This window comes from Salmo salar, chromosome 12 (genome assembly GCF_965601325.2).
Source record: "Salmo salar chromosome 12, fSalSal1, whole genome shotgun sequence".
Classification (NCBI taxonomy): Eukaryota; Metazoa; Chordata; class Actinopteri; order Salmoniformes; family Salmonidae; genus Salmo; species Salmo salar.
This window is the reverse complement of record NC_138302.1, coordinates 40,862,410-40,880,806: the sequence shown is the minus strand read 5'-3', so window position 1 is coordinate 40,880,806 and position 18,397 is coordinate 40,862,410. Positions and strand designations below refer to the sequence as shown.

Sequence of the window (18,397 nt, the reverse complement as noted above, 5' to 3'; positions counted from 1 at the left end):
ATATTTGTTTGTTGGTTGTTGGGATGCCACTATCTACTAGGCTGCCAAATCCTTTTTTACAGTGTAGATACATCACCTACGCGAAAGAAGATTTGCTTGACAGCTTCAACAAACGATAAGGCCCTAAATACAGGCTGCCAGTTAAATGCAGAAATCACACAGCTAGAACGCAGGACAAAAGAGCTGGGAAAACGACATCAATCCAAAGGGATAATGTACAATAGTCAGACGCATGGCACAGGCAAAAAGTGGAATTCTCTGCGCATGCGTTGCTGTATTCCGCGCGTTTGAATGGACAGCGCGCCTCTGCTGCATCTTCACTCACGAGACAGGTAATAGCGGAGCTCCGTGGTGCTGAAAAGGCCAGCGCCTCTGTAATTGGTCACAGAATCATCCACGTTTTTTCCCAACACTTTCCCTGGTCATTGGTGTAAGATGTAGTCCTAAAGCAAAAGTTGTATAGGCATGTGGACCTTTTTTGGAGCTGGCTACAGATAAAGAGAGAAAAGTAGCAATCCCTTTGGAATAAAGTAGTACAATGTAAGTGACCCTCATTTGATACTTGAGAAACATACATTCACATGACGTAGTGTTCCAAATCTGCAGGTGAAGAAAAGGGTTAAGTGAATATGATTTAAGAGCAGTCAAATGAAGTAATAGTGACATAGATTGGAAGAAATGAAATAAGTCATGTGAGCATAGCATTGTGGAAAGCAATGACTTTAGAAAGGTGAAGATGATTTCCAGATTAGGTTTGTTGAAAAAGTAACTGTATCATTTGAGGTACTCTACATGGAACCTCTGCCTATTTGATGATCTGTTGTAGTTATTGTAATATATTTTTTGGACCCCATAGGTTGAGGGATGAATGCGCTGTGTGGCCATTGTGAGTAGCACTTTTGATCCAGCAGGTGTCGCGAAAATCCGTCCCTATGTGGCTTGAATGATGAGCGGACGTATTCCTTATAGGCATTGATGAATTGAATTCAGGCAGGTGTTGGCAACATGACTTCTGGTCCAGCAGGTGGCGGTGAAATGCCTCCCTATCTATACGAGTTGACCTATTCCTTTGAGCTCCTAAATGAAGCATAGGGTGTCAATCAACATTGCATCTCGGCTGAACCCTGTTGTGGGCGGTTTTCTTCCCTTAATTGGACATGATTCCGGTGTTGTTCATCTCCTCTTCATTAGTCCTTCTGCATGTCTTGCACTGAGGTGTGTGTTTGTGTTTGAAATCACTGGGCACTTGAATAATGGAACACCGGTTACTTTTATCATGCCGAGCTAGTTTGCATGGCTCATGTCATATGGATATACACCTTTCTATTGTCATGTATGTAGGTCTATGCAGGGGCGAAAATCTGATATCAACTTTGGAGGGGACAATTACATGACATTTTGTCAAGAGCAATTCCTGAGGGGGACACCAAAAGTAGTGGTGTAACACATAGCCTACATTGTAATATGGTCAATGTATATTGAGGAAGCAAAGAAATAAGGTGTTTGCCGTACTCCTAACTACCGGTACCCAAAACTACACAACAGCAATACCATTGCCTTTAACAAATCTTAGTTCAGTCACCAGTTGAAGTTGAGAGTGGGGGTATCCATGGCATTTTCCAATTATGTTCCTATTTTACAAGTGGAAAAAATGGAGAACCTTTCATAATGTTGCCAAACAAAGACTCAACAAACTTACCTGAGACTCCCTGTCTCTGCCAGTCTGTCCCTGCATATCTGTCCCCAACTCTGCTGTCTGTGTGCCGCCTGCTCTGCCTAATGACATCATTGTGAAACATTTCCATTAGAATTTCATTTCTTTGTTATGAACATTGTATCAACTAGTCTTTGAGATATTAGGCTACTAGGGTTGTTACTATGCGTTTTGGTGTATTGAAAAATAGTCTGATGTCCGTGTTTTATTTTTGTGCCATTTTTGTAGCTGGCTGGCTACACACACAGTGTGTAGGTTGTTTACAGTAGGGCTTCGATCTAAAAGGTAGCTAGCAAATGTGAAACGGATTAAAATGACAAGAGTTGACAGCTGTATGAGTTCACCATTTACACAACATATGCTGCAACCTTTTGTAATTTGAATAGTTTGTTTCATATTGGCTGGCTTCCAACAATAGCTGATTTTGCCAAGCTAGCGAGCACCACTTCAGTTTCAGTGGTGTTTGCTCTAATCTTTGCTACCCGGGTTAAATAAAGGTGAAATGAAATAAAGAAATAGTAGCTTTTGCAACGACACCATGAAATATATTTAACACAATGGTAGATGAGAGTGTAATTGACTTCAGTTTATCGCTAACCTTTGAATCACTAACTTCCATCATCTGCATGCTGATTCCATTTTTGACGACGCCACATAAATGGAATAGGTACTAGCTAGCTTAATAGTTAATATTTGCGCGATTGGAACTGGCAGTGGATCAGGAACTGGCAGTGGATCAAACCATTGTGAGGCAAAGGGCGGGGGGGTCGCAATCTTTTGAAACTTAAAAACGCGCTATTAAGTGTCTATAATCAGCACAATTGCTTTCATTGCGTATAATGAATATTATTGAAATTACATAGTTATGTTTGAGTGATATATTGGGGGGGACAAATCCTATTTTTCCCAGGATGGGGGGGGTCGTGTCCCCGTCCCCCCCGGGATTTCCGCCCCTGGGTCTATGCCGGTCTGCCATTGGTTTTGTTAGATTTGTGAGTATTGTGTGGAATGTTGGGACATGGTTAGATCTTACTTGTTAGACATGACTGTGCTGTTGGAGCTAGTAACACAAGCAAGCATTTCCCAACACCCGGAATAACATCTGCTAAACAGGTGTATGTGGCAAATAGATTTGGATTGGATGGGTGATTAGATTAGATAGTATGTCCACTTTATGTGCTGCGGGCTAATTACCAGCAATGTCACTGTGGTCCAAGTGAAACTCCTAGCCTATAGGTGTGAAGTATCTGCACTCTAGCCTATAGAGGAACACAGCTGTTGATAATAGGGGAATGCAAGCAAGCAGTTGAAGGGAACAAGTGACAGAGTCTAACCTGCTGTTGAACACCAGGCCCCAACCAGGTACGCGGACAGAGTATTGTTCACTCCCAGTCCTATGATGTTGCTCTGTGAAGGAGGTTAGCTTCTCAGCGTCCAATTCCTGGCAGCCTTCTCCCTAGTTGATTTGTGATTGTGAGTGATTAGAGAATGTTTGCCTTCGGTATCCAAGGTGTTTGAGAATGTTGAGGACCAGTGTTCCGAGGGGCTGACTGTGACATCATAAAGCGGAATGTAGTTAGTGTGCTGTTTGAGGGATTCCAATTGAGTCCGGTGCGCTCTTCCAGACAGTGCAGTTGTGCTTCGAGTCTGCTCTCTGTGTGGTGACTTGTAAGTGGGTAAGCCTAACCCTTTACCTATTTCTCCTAACCTGCTATGACAAAGTGACTTCATGACAGTAGCTGTATCTCACCTAGTTGAAAGCTTGTCAGTCCTTCTCCTAAAAGGCAACCTGTGTTCCTTGATGTACTAAACCGAGGCCTGGCAGCCAGTAAGTAGAAGTAAGAGACAATTATGGCAACAATAAGTTGTAAGATGAAAGCTAGTCAGATTTGAGATGTTATTAAACTGCAGTGATTGATCATATTGTCTCAGCAGCTCACAGATCACTGCAGCTGTACATAGGCCATTTATAAATAGGCCAAACGACTACCTCTTCCCCTACTGTATTGATATTTTTATTTTGCTCCTTTGCACCCCAGTATTTCATGTACTGTCAAATCTAGCATTCCAGTGTTTTAATTCGCCACCATGGCCTATTTATTGCCTTTACCTCCCTTATCTCACCTCATTTGCTCACATTGTGTTTGTTTTACTCCATGTGTAACTCTGTGTTGTTATATGTGTGGAAGTGCTTTGCTTTATCTTGGCCAGGTCGCAGTTTGTAAATGACAACTTGTTCTCAACTTGCCTATCTGGTTAAAGAAAGGTGAAGTCAATTGAAATCCAAAATGTCTCCCTTTTGGAATGACCTGTTGACATGGGCCCTCCTCCTGTGGCGGTCATTTTCTGCAACATCTGAGGCCATCTGGCGGGCATAGTGCTATCTGGCCTATAAATGATCCACCTCATAGCAGTAATTCCATAATAAGACGCTTTGTTATTGGTTTGTGAAGAAAAGCACAATACGATATTTGCACATCCCTCTCGCCTCTGTACACATAGGAACACTAGCCCTTCATTGGGTGGGTGTCTGAGGAATGTGTTACTGCGTTTCACCTTACAGAGGTATCACCACCCTTCCCATCGGAACCTCAGGTCCTCTTGGCTCCCTGACTGTCAGGCTGGATCGTGTCTAGGGAAGAAAAAAGAAGATTGATGTTACATTACATGGCCTTCAATAGCAAAATGACTGATGAGGTGACATGACATGTGCCGTCTTCCCTGTGGCTCAGTTGGTAGAGAACGGTGTTTGCAATGCCAGGGTTGTGGGTTTGATTCCCACGGGGGGCCAGTACCAAAAAAAAAGAAAAAAAAATAGACATTGTATGAAATGTATGCATTCACTCAAATGAGTCAAATGTCTACAATAAAGAAAAAAAAACATGATGGGCCCCTTTGGCTTTATGGCATTCCATGTGTATTTGTTTCCCCGTTGCCTACATCTTCCCCCTTTGGATTTGACGGTGTCTCAATTATGGCATGAAGGTTTTGTGTGTTACTTGTTGCGATTATGTGTGTGGAAGAGTCACCTTCGTTTCTCCTTTCTACTTGGGACCTCTATTTGAGTTCTTTAGGCCTATCTCTAGCCTACTAATTCAGTGTTTTCCAACTCCAGGGGTAGAGTAGCCTATTTTGTTGTAGCCCTGGAGAGGCACAGCTGATTCAACTACTTATCACCTTGTCCTCAATGAGTTGAATCAGGTGCAGCAACAACAACAACAACAACAACAATGTGAGGAGTCGGACACAGAGTACTAGTTGATCCCTCAGTTGTCACACTTTGTTCTATCAGTATTTGACTGATGTTAGTTGCTTTCATTTGTTCTCGGTTCCTCCCTCGTTCCCTAGAACGAGCACCCTCCCCTTTGCAACAGAGGCCAGGCGAAAGCGCGCGCTTTCTGTGCCACTGGCTTCAATCAGGTCCACCAAATGCACATAATAAGCGCACCACGCACCCCGGCGTACGTCATTCATTCACTTGAACTCCGCTAGCGAACACATATACACCATGTCTGGAAGAGGCAAAGGCGGCAAGGGACTGGGAAAAGGAGGCGCCAAGCGTCACCGCAAGGTTCTCCGCGATAACATCCAGGGAATCACCAAGCCCGCTATCCGCCGTCTGGCTCGCCGTGGCGGCGTGAAGCGTATCTCCGGGCTGATCTACGAGGAGACCCGCGGTGTCCTGAAGGTGTTCCTGGAGAACGTGATCCGTGACGCCGTCACCTACACCGAGCACGCCAAGAGGAAGACCGTTACCGCCATGGACGTGGTGTACGCTCTGAAACGCCAGGGACGCACCCTGTACGGTTTCGGCGGTTAAACGCCCTCTTTTCGGAACGTCAACATCCCGACTTGAACCCAAAGGCTCTTTTAAGAGCCACCCACATGCGCTTCAAAAAGGCCAATTCCATTGTCGTAGGAAGATTTATAGAGGTCCCTTATCTAGTAAGAAACTATGAGCCACTCTGAGTGGACAGGGAGTGTTAATGACAGGAGTGTAGAAACGGTGGGATTTAGAGGCACCCGACATAAAGCCACCATGAGTCGGTAGACGTGGCTGGAGCAGAAGGGGATGTCTGACGGTGCAAAGTGGGCCGTAAGGCAATAGCCCTCCCTTTTTGAAACACACAATTCCCCACCATGGAGTAGGGGGAGGTAGGGCGCGCAGGTCTTTGTTAGGGAAGCAAGCCTCTGAGTGGAAGGCTCTGACGCGCGCTCAGCTCCACTGGGCAAATGGCAGGGGCGTGTCCACGGCCGCTGAATTTGCTTAGCTTCCTCTTCATAAGACGGGAAAGCGCCCTCCACCCCCTCATTCGTTTCTGAGAAGCAACGAGACATCAGCATCATGCCCGAGCCAGCAAAGTCCGCGCCCAAGAAGGGCTCCAAGAAAGCCGTCACCAAGACAGCAGGGAAAGGCGGCAAGAAGCGCCGAAAGTCGAGGAAGGAGAGCTACGCCATTTACGTGTACAAAGTGCTGAAGCAGGTCCACCCCGACACCGGCATCTCCTCCAAGGCCATGGGAATCATGAACTCGTTCGTGAACGACATCTTCGAGCGTATCGCCGGAGAGTCCTCTCGCCTGGCCCACTACAACAAGCGTTCCACCATCACCTCCAGGGAGATCCAGACCGCCGTGCGCCTGCTGCTCCCCGGCGAGTTGGCCAAACACGCAGTGTCCGAGGGCACCAAGGCCGTGACCAAGTACACCAGTTCCAAGTAAACAGCCCGTTTGGAGTGCTGTACTAACCCAAAGGCTCTTTTAAGAGCCACCCACCCTGTCAGTGAAAAAAGCAAATCCATCAGGAGCAAATGAATGTGTTCCACTGTATCATTTAGAGTGGAGGGGTTGGCGCCTTTTTCGGTGTCTTTGTCTGCAGGACATGTCAAACAGGGGTGACATGAATTCCAGGTGAAAGGTGTTATTGTGGAATAAGTGAATAGAAGAAATGGCCCTATAGCCTAATGACGTCGACCTGTAAAGAGGCCCTATCCAGTGGAGGAAGAATATGAATGTGGGATTCCACTAGTGCTCCAATGACTATACAACAGGGAGGAGAAAAATCAAGTAGAGAGAGAGAGAGAGATACAGCCCTTGTTCCACTCACTAACTAGAGAGACACTCCCTAGGCCTATATCAGGGCGACCAAGCACATGGGGCGCCAGCCTCCATAGCGCCGGCCGGGCAAACAGACACCAAGACCCACAGACACAAAGACCGGCACGAGTCACGCTGCGGAGTCAGAGAAGAAAAGAAGAGAAAAACACACACACACACAGTGCAAGTAAACATGGCGTTGGACAATGTATATATATATATATATATATATATATATATCTCGTGTGCGTCCTGGACACATGACGAATACAACTTGAAACTTGGAGTACAACACTAGTCTCAGCCAGGCCTCACAAGTGCATGTGTTTTAAGGTCCCCAAAAGAGCTCTCCTTTAAAACACCCAGGACCACATCAGGGGACGCCGAACCATTTGATTGCCTTGCCAGACATCTCGGCTCACTACACAATCAATGGTGCTCGCAATCGGATGCACTTTTAGGCCATTTAGGAGACAAATAGCACAGGAAAACCAGTGCGCACAGCTCCAGCCGACAGTCGAACGGTGAGGTTTTGAGCGAGTTGCAACAAAATGCACGGGGCTTCTGCAGCCCACATGACTTTATTCTGAACGGAGACAAGTCTGCTCACTGGGCCGTTGGCTTTTGGACCAAAAACACGGCTCCGTCGGTGACTTTTGGACCGATATTGGCGACCAGAAAACACAAGTGAAAGAGCATTTGGCCAGCCCGGAGAAGCCGAGCTGGGTGGCTTGAGTCTACATGGTTCTCATGTCGCGTTTAAGGCCAGCCCCCTGCACGGTGTGGAGCTTCAATAGCGCAGAGCAGCGTCTACAGCAAACTACTCCTCACAGACTACCGTAAGTGTGTGTGTTTACCGGACCAAGCGAGAGACATGGCAGAAGTCGCACCAGCACCCGCCGCCGCCGCGCCGGCCAAGGCACCCAAGAAGAAGGCAGCAGCCAAGCCCAAGAAAGCGGGACCCAGCGTAGGCGAGCTCATCGTCAAGGCGGTGTCCGCCTCCAAGGAGAGGAGCGGCGTGTCCCTGGCCGCGCTCAAGAAGAGTCTGGCGGCAGGCGGCTACGACGTGGAGAAGAACAACTCCCGTGTCAAGATCGCCGTCAAGAGCCTCGTCACCAAGGGCACCCTGGTCCAGACCAAGGGCACCGGTGCCTCCGGCTCCTTCAAGCTCAACAAGAAAGCCGTCGAGGCAAAAAAGCCCGCCAAGAAAGCCGCAGCCCCCAAAGCAAAGAAGGTGGCCGCCAAGAAGCCCGCCGCGGCGAAGAAGCCCAAGAAGGTAGCAGCCAAGAAGGCCGTCGCCGCAAAGAAGTCCCCCAAGAAGGCCAAGAAGCCCGCTACACCCAAAAAGGCCGCCAAGAGCCCAAAGAAGGTGAAGAAGCCCGCCGCAGCGGCCAAGAAGGCGGCCAAGAGCCCCAAGAAGGCTACCAAGGCAGCGAAGCCCAAAGCCGCCAAGCCCAAGGCAGCCAAGGCCAAGAAGGCAGCCCCCAAGAAGAAGTAAAGCTATTACAAACGGTGTTCTACTCGACACATGTTGTTACCACAAAAGGCTCTTTTAAGAGCCACCCACCTCTTTCCATAAAAGCGCATGTCATTCCATGTACTACTTGTCGTTCTACATCGTGGAGCTCCGCCCCATAGGGGAGCCTGCTCTAGTGGTTTACCCCGCTGCCTAGGCAGCGAATAGCCTGAGAGAAAATTATGCACACACCTGCAGCCAATAGGAGTACAGGTGTCCCTATATAAGGGGATGCTTCCCCTCAATCAGCCTCCCATTATCTTCAGCGACAGGACTGGACTGAAGAAGCCTAGAAGAGAAGAGAAGGGAGAAGAGAAGAGAAGCGAAGAGAAGAGAAGAGAAGAGAAGAGAAGAGAAGAGAAGAATCTCCGGACGAACCCGTCGTCAATATCCTGTTGTTGGCGTCGTCCGAATATGAGCACATCTTTTCCACCCCCAAAAGCTCTTTTAAGAGCTCAGTGTCGCTGCTCCACTATGGCGGCTCTGGACCCGCACGAACTTTGTTTTGTGTGCTTAGGTTCAAAGCACGCTAGGGGCGGCCTCACAGATCCTCCGGAATGCCCTAGCTGTTCACTCCTTTCGTTAAAGGAGAGGAAACAGCGATGGGCGTTTTTCAGTGAGGATTTCCCTCTTGAAGACGCTATTTCAATGATAGCCTCGGATTCCGAGGCGTCATTTGATGACGGCGCTTCTAAAGAGGAGGAGGATGTTGGGAAGTGTCTGGGTTCTCCACTAAAAGAATCCAGTCAACCGACCGATGTTGAAAGGACCCCCCTCCCTAGGGAGAGAGAGGGGATTTTCTCATCCTATGGCGAGGAGGAGATGGGCTCTGAATTTTCAGCAGCCCCCTCCTTCGCGGTGGCCTCTCTGCGCTCTGATTTTACAGGGCTCATCGAGCGGGCTGCGAGCAGGCTGGACATTCCACTGCCCCCCACTCCCTCCGTTCCGGATGTGGATTTAATGGTGGGCGGCCCCTATTCCAGACCAAGACGGGCAACGGTACTTTTGGCGCCGACCATGCCCTCGCTCGCAAGATATGTGGAGGGTGCATGGGAAACGCCTTTGACGGCCAGAGCGCCGGTGAAGGCGTATATTCCATTCACCAAGGTAGACGGAGAACGACTCCAAGAGATGCCTACGCTCGAGGCAGCGCTAGCAGCTTACCTCGTGCCAGGTTCGAGCTCTTGGCCGTCTGCCAAGAGACCCACATTACCCACGAACAAGGACCGCCTCACAGCGCAGCTGGCTGAGAAGGCCTTTGCTCTAAGTACACAGGCTGTAGCAGCAGCAAATAATATTGCCCTCTTAGCAGCCTCTCTCTCCCGTCTCACCACGGGTAGAGAGGGGCTGTCGGGAGAGGAGATGGAGGAAGCGTCTAGGATTTCCGGCGCCATTCTCCATCTCACGCAGGCATCGGCTGTATGTGCGGGGAGATCCAAGGCCACTTTGGTGGTCCTGGAACGACACCTCTGGTTGTCTTTGACGGCTATGAAGGAGACCGACAAAGCCGCCCTATTAAACGCCCCCATCTCTGACAGCGGCCTTTTTGGAGCCGCCGTCACAGATGCGACGGCGCGTTTCGGGAAGCTTGAGGAGGAGAAAAAGCAGCTGGCTAGACACCTGCCTTTGGCGGGAGGGTCGAAGACAGCTACTAAAGATCCCCATCGCTACACCGTCTCCAGTAGACCAGGGTCTACGGCTAGACGGAGAACCCGTCGAGCAGCTACACCTGGAATGCCGAGAGCGGGCCCAGCCCCTACGGCGGCACCAGAGAAGGCGGCGGTGAAAACGGTGAGAGACACCCCGTTCATTTCGTCGCCCTGGCAGCCGAGAGGCAGTCAGAAAAGACGACGTCCATGACGGGACGAGGGGGAGAGGACGGGAGAGAGCGCTGCACTTCATGTGAGAGCGCCCACTGTTCATCCCCCACCCCTGCAAAGGGATGGAGGAGTCATTGTGTCTGTGTTCAATAAAGAATGTGTTCCATCTGACTTTGTCACAAGAGAACCTCTTTTCCATAACAGAACAGAGACCGCTCAGATTCCTTCTCTCTCTATCGCTCGCTCTTCCTCTCACCACTCTGTTTGCAGCAGCGGTGCTGAACGCACACAGAGGAAAGTGGTGAGTGTGAATGACAAGAGGAAAGCAAGACGGACGCTCGTAATGAGCCGTCATGCTATACCTCATAAAAACCCAGCACTACACACTCTGAGGAGTGAAGTAGATAAGGGTTTTAATAGCAGCATGCATACACAGCCCCTTAACGGGCCGATGAAGCAATCGCTGTTGGGAGACGGCGCACTAATTCAGGCTGGCGCCTCAATTAGTGTAGCGCAGACCCGTGCTGAGTTCACGGAGGGCTGGAACCACAAGGTTACAGGTATAACCGAAGTGTCGGCGCCCCCGATTCTCACAGAACGCGTCAGTGTTCCCTCCCCCTTTCGCGGGGGGCCCACCTTGGGCTGTCCCACCACTTCAGTGTTGGGAGACAGCGGCGGCTTGGGCCATAGAGGAATACAGGTCCTTCCTACTGTCTGTACCACAGCTTCGCGCGCTCCCGCTCTCAGAGCACTATTGGGAGTGGCAGCGAAGCTGCACCCTCTCCTCCTGGCTAAGTCGGACGCTGGAGAAGGGTTATGCCATTCAATTCCATCGAACCCCACCCCCGTTCTCGGGTGTGGTGGAGACGGTGATGAAGACGCCAGAGAAAGTAGCCGCTCTTGTGAAAGAGATTACGGAACTTTTGGCGAAGGAGGCGGTCACAGTAGTTCCCCAAGAGCAAAGGAACAGCGGGCTATATTCGCCCTATTTCCTAGTGCCAAAAAAGACGGGGGGAATGAGGCCGATATTGGATTTACGCACTCTCAACGAGAGCGTAGCCAAACGCCCTTTCCGAATGCTCACGACAAAACGTCTACTGCAATGTATTCACAACAGAGACTTTTGTGTGAGCATAGATCTAAAGGACGCGTATTTTCATGTGCCGGTACTTCCGCGTCACAGGAAATTTCTGCGTTTCGCCTTTCAAGGGGTGGCGTACGAGTATACGAGAATGCCATTCGGGTACGCTCTGGCACCTCGCACGTTTTCCAAATGTGTAGAGACGGCATTGGAGCCGCTACGCCGTCAGGGGATAAGGCTATTAGCCTACCTAGACGACCTACTGGTCTTGGCCACGTCAGCAGAGCTGGCGATCACACACACGACACAGACAGTGATTCACCTCACACGTCTGGGGTTCGCTGTGAATTGGAAAAAGAGTGCGCCTTGGCCCAGTCAGCAGATTGTCTATCTGGGGTTACAGATAGACACTGTGACTATGAGGGCGCGAATTTCGGATTCTCGACGGGCTGCCCTGTTGCTAGCCCTGAGAAAGTTTTATCCGAATCACATGGTGACGGCGCATTCCGTCATGACACTTTTGGGTCTCATGTCGTCTGCCCACTCCGTGGTTCCGCTGGGACTTTTGCACATGCGCAAAACACAGCGATGGTTTGCTCAACTACGACTGGACCCAGTGAGGCACCGTCGTCGATGGGTGACAGTTCCCCTCTCGCTCAGAGCGGATCTGAACTATTGGAGAGACCCGTGTGTAATGACGCAAGGGGTCGCAATAGGCAGAGTGTCATCCTACATCCCAGTGTACACAGATGCTTGTCTGACTGGATGGGGAGGGACATGTCAGGCTCGGGCAGTCGGAGGTGTGTGGTCCCAATCGGGACGTCACATCAACCTCCTGGAATTGGAAACGGTTCTACTGGTTCTGACCCACTTCGTGTCCACCCTACGGGGGAACGACGTGCTGGTCTGGTCAGACAACAGAACGACAGTAGCCTACATAAATCGCCAAGGGGGAGTCAGATCTCCTGCACTCCACCGATTGGCGGAGGAATTGTGGCTGTGGGCTCACGAGCACCTTCGCTCGTTGACAGCAGCACACATCCCAGGCTGTCAGAATATCGGCGCAGACCTCATGTCTCGAGGGGGTCCCCGAGACGACGAGTGGCGACTGCACCCCGAGATTGTTCTCCAAATATGGGAACGGTTCGGGAGAGCCGAGGTGGACCTGTTCGCATCACGTGTGAACGCGCAGTGTCCCCTATGGTTTTCTCTACGAGCCCAGGACGAACCGCCACTAGGGATAGACGCTTTTGCGCACCAGTGGCCAGAGGTTCTCCTGTACGCATTTCCACCGCTGTCCTGCATTCTCCCACTGCTAGCCCGCGTGAGAACAGGAGGGCTGTCAATCATATTGATAGCCCCCGACCGCCCAGGGGCTCCGTGGTACGCGGAGATGATGCAAATGTTGATTGCGCCGTCATGGCCAATTCCACATCGACAGGACGCAATGTCTCAGGCGGCAGGCATGATAGAGCAATGGCCTCTGATCGGCCAGCCACTGAAGGTCTGGCTCCTGAGAGGGACAGGTTAGAGCGCCGTGGGTTATCTGATTCGGTAATCAGAACCATACAGGGCTCACGTGCCAGTTCCACATACAGGACTTATGCCAGTAGATGGAACGTGTTTTCACAATGGTGCGTTACAGAGAATGTGGACCCCGTGTGCTGTCAGGTTGAGAGTGTGCTCTCTTTCCTACAGTTCATGTTTGACAAGCAGCGCTCACCCGCCACCATTAAGGTGTTCGCGGCAGCGATTTCAGCTTGTCATGAGGGGTTTGGCAGAGACACTGTGTTCAGTCATCCTTTAGTGAAACGGTTTCTGTTGGGGACGCGGCGGCTTAGGCCAGTGGCTAGAGCCACGCTACCACAGTGGGATTTAACGTTGGTACTCGAGGCGCTCTGTGAGACGCCGTTCGAACCATTGAATCAAATCCCACTCAAGATGTTGTCTTTGAAGACGGCACTGTTGCTTGCCTTGACTACAGCCAAGCGTGTCAGTGATTTGTGTGCTCTTTCGACGAGACCCGACTGCCTGGCCATAAATGGCGACTTGAGCAGAGCGGTGTTACGTCCTAACCCGGCATTTACGCCGAAGGTTATTAAGAGCTCATACAGGTCACAGACTGTTGAGCTATGGGCTTTTTTCCCCCCTCCTCATGAGGAGCGGAGAGAGGAGAGACTTCATCGCCTGTGCCCGGTGCGCGCCTTAGCGTGCTACGTGCAGCGCACGGCGATGATTAGGTCATCACCTCAGCTGTTTGTGTGTCACGGTGCTAACGCACTGGGTAGACCACTTTCAAAACAGCGGCTGTCTCATTGGCTTTGCGAAGGCATTGAGACGGCTTATGAGGCGGCGGGCCGAACAATGCCTCATGGCGTAAGAGCCCACTCCACTCGTGGAGTAGCGGCGTCTACGGCACTTCTCAGAGGAATTGGGGTAGAGGATATTTGTGCAGCGGCGTCGTGGTCGTCACCGTCTCCTTTTATCCGATTCTACCTATTAGACATGTCGTCTAATTCTTTAGCTCGTTCTGTACTCAGCGTAGTTGAGGACAGAACTTGAGTTAAGAAAGGTTGCAGAACTAATGGGCTGGGTTCCCATTAGGTCCGCTCTTTTTTGACAAACACGTGAGAGACACGTGTAACATAGCCTTTGTTTGACATTGTCAATACAACAGGGAATGTTTAGACTGCCACCAGTGTGTCATAGTGCTGGGAAATAGTACTGTAACCTAGTGTTACTTGACTATTAGACCGGTCACTAAAGTGGAAGGAATATTGAGGCATCATATATCTGCTAAGCAGGATAGTTGGCCTAAAATATATCGTCTGCCCACGAATCATTGGCTCTGCCTATGGATTGAGTGTGGTGAATTACACTGAGAAAGCAGTGAACATGTCTTCTAAATTGGTTCAGCCTGTACTCAGCTTTGCTGAGGTGAAGGCTGGAAATAGACGGAAAAACACAGGACTAATGGACAGGGTTTCCATCAGGTCCGTTTTTTTCCCCGTTTATTAGAAGGACTGTAGGACATGACTCCTGGCTGAATGGCACAGTGGAGTCATGTACTATAATTTGCCCACCAGGCTGACTGTGTTGGGCAGAAGGATTAGGGATATAGTTTTGTAATTGATATTACAGTACTATTAGACCAATCTGAATATCAATAGAGTTGAGTTCATCTATCTGTGGTACAGTAAGTATGACTCATATTATATGATCTGGTCACTAGTCATTGGCTTTGCCTTTAGACTGAGTGAGCGGATTAGATCAAGGACGCAGCACATTGTAACTTACTGTGTTTCACAATAAGTTACAGTACTGTGGGAATTGGTCGCAGCCATTGCTGAGCTGACCTTTTCTTAAGTGGAAAGTGTTTGGCTCGGCAGGGAGTACATCTTGGGAGCGTTTCGCTCCGCCTTAAACCACTAGGAGCAGAGCTCCCCTATGGGGCGGAGCTCCACGATGTAGAACGATAGTTACCGGAGTGTAACTCCAGTTCTATGAGTGGAGCGGAGCCCCATAGGGCTTAAGGCCCTGCCGACCCCCAGTCTCGCTGAAGATAATTTTTCGGGAGGCTGATTGAGGGGAAGCATCCCCTTATATAGGGACACCTGTACTCCTATTGGCTGCAGGTGTGTGCATAATTTTCTCTCAGGCTATTCGCTGCCTAGGCAGCGGGGTAAACCACTAGGAGCAGAGCTCCCCTATGGGGCTCCGCTCCACTCATAGAACTGGAGTTACACTCCGGTAACTATCGTTCCAATTATGGCAACAATAAGTTGTAAGATGAAAGCTAGTCAGATTTGAGATGTTATTAAACTGCAGTGATTGATCATATTGTCTCAGCAGCTCACAGATCACTGCAGCTGTACATAGGCCATTTATAAATAGGCCAAACGACTACCTCTTCCCCTACTGTATTGATATTTTTATTTTGCTCCTTTGCACCCCAGTATTTCATGTACTGTCAAATCTAGCATTCCAGTGTTTTAATTCGCCACCATGGCCTATTTATTGCCTTTACCTCCCTTATCTCACCTCATTTGCTCACATTGTGTTTGTTTTACTCCATGTGTAACTCTGTGTTGTTATATGTGTGGAAGTGCTTTGCTTTATCTTGGCCAGGTCGCAGTTTGTAAATGACAACTTGTTCTCAACTTGCCTATCTGGTTAAAGAAAGGTGAAGTCAATTGAAATCCAAAATGTCTCCCTTTTGGAATGACCTGTTGACATGGGCCCTCCTCCTGTGGCGGTCATTTTCTGCAACATCTGAGGCCATCTGGCGGGCATAGTGCTATCTGGCCTATAAATGATCCACCTCATAGCAGTAATTCCATAATAAGACGCTTTGTTATTGGTTTGTGAAGAAAAGCACAATACGATATTTGCACATCCCTCTCGCCTCTGTACACATAGGAACACTAGCCCTTCATTGGGTGGGTGTCTGAGGAATGTGTTACTGCGTTTCACCTTACAGAGGTATCACCACCCTTCCCATCGGAACCTCAGGTCCTCTTGGCTCCCTGACTGTCAGGCTGGATCGTGTCTAGGGAAGAAAAAAGAAGATTGATGTTACATTACATGGCCTTCAATAGCAAAATGACTGATGAGGTGACATGACATGTGCCGTCTTCCCTGTGGCTCAGTTGGTAGAGAACGGTGTTTGCAATGCCAGGGTTGTGGGTTTGATTCCCACGGGGGGCCAGTACCAAAAAAAAAGAAAAAAAAATAGACATTGTATGAAATGTATGCATTCACTCAAATGAGTCAAATGTCTACAATAAATAAAAAAAAACATGATGGGCCCCTTTGGCTTTATGGCATTCCATGTGTATTTGTTTCCCCGTTGCCTACATCTTCCCCCTTTGGATTTGACGGTGTCTCAATTATGGCATGAAGGTTTTGTGTGTTACTTGTTGCGATTATGTGTGTGGAAGAGTCACCTTCGTTTCTCCTTTCTACTTGGGACCTCTATTTGAGTTCTTTAGGCCTATCTCTAGCCTACTAATTCAGTGTTTTCCAACTCCAGGGGTAGAGTAGCCTATTTTGTTGTAGCCCTGGAGAGGCACAGCTGATTCAACTACTTATCACCTTGTCCTCAATGAGTTGAATCAGGTGCAGCAACAACAACAACAACAACAACAATGTGAGGAGTCGGACACAGAGTACTAGTTGATCCCTCAGTTGTCACACTTTGTTCTATCAGTATTTGACTGATGTTAGTTGCTTTCATTTGTTCTCGGTTCCTCCCTCGTTCCCTAGAACGAGCACCCTCCCCTTTGCAACAGAGGCCAGGCGAAAGCGCGCGCTTTCTGTGCCACTGGCTTCAATCAGGTCCACCAAATGCACATAATAAGCGCACCACGCACCCCGGCGTACGTCATTCATTCACTTGAACTCCGCTAGCGAACACATATACACCATGTCTGGAAGAGGCAAAGGCGGCAAGGGACTGGGAAAAGGAGGCGCCAAGCGTCACCGCAAGGTTCTCCGCGATAACATCCAGGGAATCACCAAGCCCGCTATCCGCCGTCTGGCTCGCCGTGGCGGCGTGAAGCGTATCTCCGGGCTGATCTACGAGGAGACCCGCGGTGTCCTGAAGGTGTTCCTGGAGAACGTGATCCGTGACGCCGTCACCTACACCGAGCACGCCAAGAGGAAGACCGTTACCGCCATGGACGTGGTGTACGCTCTGAAACGCCAGGGACGCACCCTGTACGGTTTCGGCGGTTAAACGCCCTCTTTTCGGAACGTCAACATCCCGACTTGAACCCAAAGGCTCTTTTAAGAGCCACCCACATGCGCTTCAAAAAGGCCAATTCCATTGTCGTAGGAAGATTTATAGAGGTCCCTTATCTAGTAAGAAACTATGAGCCACTCTGAGTGGACAGGGAGTGTTAATGACAGGAGTGTAGAAACGGTGGGATTTAGAGGCACCCGACGTAAAGCCACCATGAGTCGGTAGACGTGGCTGGAGCAGAAGGGGATGTCTGACGGTGCAAAGTGGGCCGTAAGGCAATAGCCCTCCCTTTTTGAAACACACAATTCCCCACCATGGAGTAGGGGGAGGTAGGGCGCGCAGGTCTTTGTTAGGGAAGCAAGCCTCTGAGTGGAAGGCTCTGACGCGCGCTCAGCTCCACTGGGCAAATGGCAGGGGCGTGTCCACGGCCGCTGAATTTGCTTAGCTTCCTCTTCATAAGACGGGAAAGCGCCCTCCACCCCCTCATTCGTTTCTGAGAAGCAACGAGACATCAGCATCATGCCCGAGCCAGCAAAGTCCGCGCCCAAGAAGGGCTCCAAGAAAGCCGTCACCAAGACAGCAGGGAAAGGCGGCAAGAAGCGCCGAAAGTCGAGGAAGGAGAGCTACGCCATTTACGTGTACAAAGTGCTGAAGCAGGTCCACCCCGACACCGGCATCTCCTCCAAGGCCATGGGAATCATGAACTCGTTCGTGAACGACATCTTCGAGCGTATCGCCGGAGAGTCCTCTCGCCTGGCCCACTACAACAAGCGTTCCACCATCACCTCCAGGGAGATCCAGACCGCCGTGCGCCTGCTGCTCCCCGGCGAGTTGGCCAAACACGCAGTGTCCGAGGGCACCAAGGCCGTGACCAAGTACACCAGTTCCAAGTAAACAGCCCGTTTGGAGTGCTGTACTAACCCAAAGGCTCTTTTAAGAGCCACCCACCCTGTCAGTGAAAAAAGCAAATCCATCAGGAGCAAATGAATGTGTTCCACTGTATCATTTAGAGTGGAGGGGTTGGCGCCTTTTTCGGTGTCTTTGTCTGCAGGACATGTCAAACAGGGGTGACATGAATTCCAGGTGAAAGGTGTTATTGTGGAATAAGTGAATAGAAGAAATGGCCCTATAGCCTAATGACGTCGACCTGTAAAGAGGCCCTATCCAGTGGAGGAAGAATATGAATGTGGGATTCCACTAGTGCTCCAATGACTATACAACAGGGAGGAGAAAAATCAAGTAGAGAGAGAGAGAGAGATACAGCCCTTGTTCCACTCACTAACTAGAGAGACACTCCCTAGGCCTATATCAGGGCGACCAAGCACATGGGGCGCCAGCCTCCATAGCGCCGGCCGGTCAAACAGACACCAAGACCCACAGACACAAAGACCGGCACGAGTCACGCTGCGGAGTCAGAGAAAGAGAGAG

The 18,397-nt window shown here is 49.9% G+C and overlaps 6 protein-coding genes and 1 long non-coding RNA gene across 7 annotated transcripts; 6 read left to right on the top strand and 1 right to left on the bottom strand.

The window, feature by feature from the left end:
• Positions 1–1,696: 1,696 nt before the first annotated feature.
• Positions 1,697–4,502, bottom strand: LOC145859498 (uncharacterized). Its single transcript, XR_014379693.1, has 3 exons — positions 4,276–4,502; positions 3,049–3,170; positions 1,697–1,776 (listed from the first exon to the last, which is right to left on the bottom strand). It is a non-coding gene; the product is annotated as an uncharacterized LOC145859498 (long non-coding RNA).
• Positions 4,503–4,985: 483 nt separating this feature from the next.
• On the top strand, positions 4,986–5,598 carry LOC145859496 (histone H4). The gene has a single exon (XM_082958972.1). It carries the CDS (start codon positions 5,223–5,225, stop codon positions 5,532–5,534), a length of 312 nt encoding a protein of 103 aa, XP_082815098.1. The 5' UTR covers positions 4,986–5,222; the 3' UTR covers positions 5,535–5,598.
• Positions 5,599–6,014: 416 nt separating this feature from the next.
• On the top strand, positions 6,015–6,487 carry LOC145859494 (histone H2B). The gene has a single exon (XM_082958970.1). The coding sequence runs from the start codon at positions 6,060–6,062 to the stop codon at positions 6,432–6,434; it is 375 nt and encodes a 124-aa protein (XP_082815096.1). The 5' UTR covers positions 6,015–6,059; the 3' UTR covers positions 6,435–6,487.
• A 682-nt stretch (positions 6,488–7,169) lies between these two features.
• On the top strand, positions 7,170–8,405 carry LOC145859491 (histone H1). Its single transcript, XM_082958967.1, has one exon. It carries the CDS (start codon positions 7,684–7,686, stop codon positions 8,305–8,307), a length of 624 nt encoding a protein of 207 aa, XP_082815093.1. The 5' UTR covers positions 7,170–7,683; the 3' UTR covers positions 8,308–8,405.
• A 568-nt stretch (positions 8,406–8,973) lies between these two features.
• Positions 8,974–12,757, top strand: LOC123739522 (uncharacterized). Its single transcript, XM_045713853.2, has 2 exons — positions 8,974–10,116; positions 10,742–12,757. The coding sequence occupies exons 1-2, from the start codon at positions 8,974–8,976 to the stop codon at positions 12,755–12,757; spliced, it is 3,159 nt and encodes a 1,052-aa protein (XP_045569809.2).
• Positions 12,758–16,414: 3,657 nt separating this feature from the next.
• On the top strand, positions 16,415–17,027 carry LOC145859488 (histone H4). The gene has a single exon (XM_082958964.1). It carries the CDS (start codon positions 16,652–16,654, stop codon positions 16,961–16,963), a length of 312 nt encoding a protein of 103 aa, XP_082815090.1. The 5' UTR covers positions 16,415–16,651; the 3' UTR covers positions 16,964–17,027.
• Positions 17,028–17,443: 416 nt separating this feature from the next.
• On the top strand, positions 17,444–17,916 carry LOC145859486 (histone H2B). Its single transcript, XM_082958960.1, has one exon. It carries the CDS (start codon positions 17,489–17,491, stop codon positions 17,861–17,863), a length of 375 nt encoding a protein of 124 aa, XP_082815086.1. The 5' UTR covers positions 17,444–17,488; the 3' UTR covers positions 17,864–17,916.
• Positions 17,917–18,397: the final 481 nt, after the last annotated feature.

Bases quoted from the DNA above. Each gene is read 5' to 3' on its own strand.
- LOC145859496 (XM_082958972.1), top strand. From the start codon at position 5,223: ATGTCTGGAAGAGGCAAAGGCGGCAAGGGACTGGGAAAAGGAGGCGCC.
- LOC145859494 (XM_082958970.1), top strand. From the start codon at position 6,060: ATGCCCGAGCCAGCAAAGTCCGCGCCCAAGAAGGGCTCCAAGAAAGCC.
- LOC145859491 (XM_082958967.1), top strand. From the start codon at position 7,684: ATGGCAGAAGTCGCACCAGCACCCGCCGCCGCCGCGCCGGCCAAGGCA.
- LOC123739522 (XM_045713853.2), top strand. From the start codon at position 8,974: ATGATAGCCTCGGATTCCGAGGCGTCATTTGATGACGGCGCTTCTAAA. The intron at 10,117-10,741 runs GTGAGAGACACC...CGATTCTCACAG, and splicing joins AGAAGGCGGCGGTGAAAACG to AACGCGTCAGTGTTCCCTCC.
- LOC145859488 (XM_082958964.1), top strand. From the start codon at position 16,652: ATGTCTGGAAGAGGCAAAGGCGGCAAGGGACTGGGAAAAGGAGGCGCC.
- LOC145859486 (XM_082958960.1), top strand. From the start codon at position 17,489: ATGCCCGAGCCAGCAAAGTCCGCGCCCAAGAAGGGCTCCAAGAAAGCC.